This window comes from Coffea eugenioides, unplaced genomic scaffold, assembly GCF_003713205.1.
Source record: "Coffea eugenioides isolate CCC68of unplaced genomic scaffold, Ceug_1.0 ScVebR1_1008;HRSCAF=1787, whole genome shotgun sequence".
Lineage (NCBI taxonomy): Eukaryota > Viridiplantae > Streptophyta > Magnoliopsida > Gentianales > Rubiaceae > Coffea > Coffea eugenioides.
The window spans coordinates 573-4,775 of record NW_020861376.1 but is presented as its reverse complement, the minus strand read 5'-3'; the positions used below and the strand labels follow the sequence as shown (position 1 = coordinate 4,775).

At 31.2% G+C, this 4,203-nt stretch overlaps 1 protein-coding gene across 1 annotated transcript; it reads right to left on the bottom strand.

The window, feature by feature from the left end:
- Nucleotides 1-356: 356 nt before the first annotated feature.
- Nucleotides 357-3,420, bottom strand: LOC113754745 (furcatin hydrolase-like; the record flags this gene model as incomplete). Its single annotated transcript, XM_027299019.1, has 9 exons — nucleotides 357-522; nucleotides 761-863; nucleotides 947-1,049; nucleotides 1,259-1,290; nucleotides 1,406-1,623; nucleotides 1,983-2,098; nucleotides 2,198-2,465; nucleotides 2,643-2,730; nucleotides 3,343-3,420. Coding segments are annotated over 9 exons (1,172 nt in total), but the record flags the coding sequence as incomplete, so codon positions are not given.
- Between the last annotated feature and the right edge of the window lie 783 nt (nucleotides 3,421-4,203).

Below are 4,203 nucleotides of genomic sequence, written 5' to 3'. Positions count from 1 at the left end.
CACTCATATATTAATTTATGTGTCTCACATACTATAGTAAATCAACTATACTATTTCTCATATAGAAGCGGTATAGTATATCCTATTTTCTCAATACTTTGGCTAGTGATATTTAAGAATAAACCTCATGAACAATCGAATGTACCTCATCATTATAATTCTTATGATTTCATTGATTAGATTTATGCTAAGGATTTTATCATATAAATAAAAGTATATGAACAATCAATATAATAAAGATGTCATTTATTATAATATAAATAATTCAATTGCATATTAAACCCTAAAAGTTCATTGACTTTGGAGCATAGTCACTGTCAAAGACATGCTTAAGAAGAAAATCTAGTACGTATTCTTTACTTGAGGAATCCTTTCAACCATAGTGCTGAACGCTTGGGGTACCTTTTAAGTCCATTTTTAAAGTCAACATAGTTAATGCCAAATCTCAAGGTGTAACCTGAGCCCCATTCAAATGTGTCTATGAACGTCCATGCAAAAAAACCTTTGACTCTAACACCTGCCCTGCAAAAATCAAAGTCGAATATATATTATGGCAAGTGTAAGTAATAAAGTGAATAATTCTAAAACAAATTATCATTACATATTCATTAGTCGTTAATTTGCACCGTCCTTCAATTTTTTTATTTTATTTTTAAGAAATACGAGCAGAAAAAAATTTAAAATCTAATCAGCATGCAGGGTGGTATTCTATATAATCCCTCTTTGACTATTTTTCCTATAATATATCCTATAGACTCACTTGATGGCCGCCTTCACTGCTGAAAGATGGCCACGGTAAAAGCGTATCCTTTGTGGATCATTCACTCCTTCCTTTACAGTATGGATATTGGCATCTCCAATTCCTGATAATTAATAACAACAAAATCATGTGAATTTTTCACTCGAGTGAATTGTATACATAATAATGGTAATCATTTTTAATTACCATTTTCAGTGATATAGATGACGGGATTGTTGTACTTTTTCTTTGTGTAGACAAGGAGATCTGTAAGCCCTTCTGGATAATCGTAAAAGATACTTACTCCTGTCTGCAAATAAGTAACTTAAAGTCAATTGTTGAAAGAATATATATAGAATGGACAAAAAGATTATACACTAGAAAGAAGATGAAAATAAAAAAAAATAGGTTCCAAAAACAACTTCTCAAAGTAATAATGTGGATGAAATAATCAAATATATGTTGTTATGTGGATTTATCCATGTTTTGCAAATTTAATTTCTTTCAAAATAAACATACCGGTGCTCCAATTAGTTTTCCATTTCGTTCACCTGTGAAATTATGGATAACCAGACAATGTTACTGAGGTAGATTTAACATTAATTCACAAATATTTGTTGACAAAAGATGAGAACTCAAATAATCATTGCTTGTCCAGAGACTTACTTGTGAGATTAACGCTAAGGTCAGTGGAATAGCTAATATTGACACTGTTAGCAGCATGAATATTAGAGACATAACTTGAAGTGTAGTAATTTACTCCAAGGAAATCTATGGAGCCTTTTAGCAAAAGTTTTTCTTGAGGAGAGAATTTTGGTAACCGCGCTCCAATGATGCTACGCATGATTTTTGGATAATCTCCATAGGTTAAGGGATCCAGAAACCTGCCAAAATCATGAAATTAATCACAAATTTCTTACAATCACTAGTCACAACATGCCTTTCAAGAAAAATCTAGCCACAGCTGATTTTAGTGTTGCAAGCTAATTAAGAACTAGGGTACATAACTCTATAGCAAAGCTTGAATTAGGACTAAATTATTTTTCAGTCAAAATCATTTTGAACATTACTGTATAAAACATGAATAATGTACAATACAAAATTTCTATCCTAATTGAATAAGCTATATACTTGATTGTTTGGGCAAGGTTTTTCTTCATCCTGCAAACTTCTCAAATTACTAGTCCTCACTATGATTTGGTTATTTTGGAAGAGAACTTTTACATGATGAAAAATAACTCACCATCCATAGAAAAAGTCAAGGGTTCGTTGGGCAGCATTAACATCGGCCGACAGATTGGAGAAAGGCATCATCCAATTAGTCACAAGCACTATCCCAATCTGACCCTTGTGAGATGCCTATGCGACACAATAAATAAATGACAAGATTTTTTTAGTTTTCATCAATTTAACAAGCACACTAATTTGATTTCTTACAAAGCAATTTATAAATTTCACCTTGTACTTGTCCCTGTACAATTTAACAACAACTGCATGGCTAAGCAGAATGTGATGGCCAACCAAATAAGGCTCAACTGCAGAATTCCCAGCTGGGCATCCTTTGTTCATCCATGCTGAACACCTCCCTGGTGCAAGAGTGCCTATTATGGTGCTAGAGTCATATCCACCAGTGGCAAAAGACCATGGCTCGTTGAAGGTGCTCCAATGCTTCACTCTATCTCCAAATTCTTTAAAACAAAGCTCTGCAAAATCTCGAAAATCTTTCCTGCCAGCAAAAATATAGTAATTATTATTGTCAGAATTTAGACATTCAATTGACATATTAGGAGAGAAAATAAAGTAACAGATATTTGTGCTAGTCAATTTTTTATTTTGAAAATTTTAGTCGTATTATGTTGTTACAATACAAACGTATTTGTAGCTTCTTGAAAATTGCACTTACACAATATGAGGGCTTAAAAAGCCACCATATTCATCTTCTAGCACTTGAGGAACATCCCAATGAAATAGTGTCACAAAAGGCTGTATACCTGTTGGTTTGCAGAAATAAACATTAGATGTGGGACATAAGAACGAGAGGTTAAAATTTAAAGCCAATTCTTTATATAAATTTTACATTTACCTCCCATAAAGTTTTTGCATAATTCTTGAGACACCTCTTCCATATTTTGAAACTAAAGTACATTCACTATTGAATTGTTCAATTTAGATTTGCTATTTTTTCTGTACGATATAGTTTAAAATATCTCCATCTACAAATATTTTATATTTTTTTCAAACTGTTCTTAAGGTTTGAATCATCTAAAATACATAAAATCAATAAGAGTCTTTACAGGCATATAAATAGGAGATTGCCCTCTTAAAGTGATAAAAGGTTCAACGAAGATATGCCTAATGTTCTTAATGATTATTTCTGTCATAAAAGGTTATATTAAAAGTTGCACATTTTGTGAAAGCAATTAATTAAGTCCTCTGCAATGGGATTAACTAACAACGTTTATATAACACAAGGAGCATTGCATATTGTTCATGCATTGGGGAAAATAGGTGCTAAGAAATGAAAGACTTTCATGTTGACCACTATATTAGAGTTCACACAAAACAAAATATAGAGAGATTTCATAATAGATGAAGAATCTGACCTTTTGATAGTAGATCGTTGATAAGATTGTTGTAGAAGGCTATGCCTGCTTTATTCACTCCTTTACTGAGCTTACCATCTTTCAAAATTGTATTTAAAAAAGAACGGAAAAAATGTCAGCAAAATTATATAATTGCAGTTGAATCTTAATGTGTTGTCTAGCTCCAAGGCACTACAATAATGTCTAGTAAGCAAGTCTATGTATATCAATGAAAAACTAGTGAATTTTTTGACAAAATGAAAAATTTGCAGACAATATATGAAAAGGAAAATTATTCTTATATATAACTAGTATAGCAGCACATGCATTGCATATTGTAATTATTTGTTCTCATGATACATACTAAAATAATCATTCGCCTAAAATTATTTACAAGAATAGAAGTTTTAACTATTTAAAGTATTGCAACGCTATCAACCTACTTCTCTAACAGAACCAATGGTTATGTTTGCTCAAAACCAATATGGTGAGTGAAAAGTAAATCTTTTTTTTTTTTATGTTCCACGGTTTTTAATTTTTGAAAGTCATGTAAAGGGTACTTTATTTGGGTATTTTCTTCCAATTTCAATAATTCAATTTTTAGTGTTTCAGTTGTTGCTTTTTGGGTTTAAGGCATTATCAATAAGCTTAATAGTCAAAGATGCCTTTATTAAACCAAATTGTAATATAATTAATTTGAAATTGTTTGAAGAGTTAAAGTTAATTAAATGAAGCACTCATCCAATGGTTAATATACATGTTCAAATATAAATTAATAATCCTTTGATAATCATGGACTACCATATGATGAATCTACACTTCATAAAGGTTTAAATCAAACCCATCCCGTCGGTAGTCCACAGTCTTTTTGTCCGAACAATA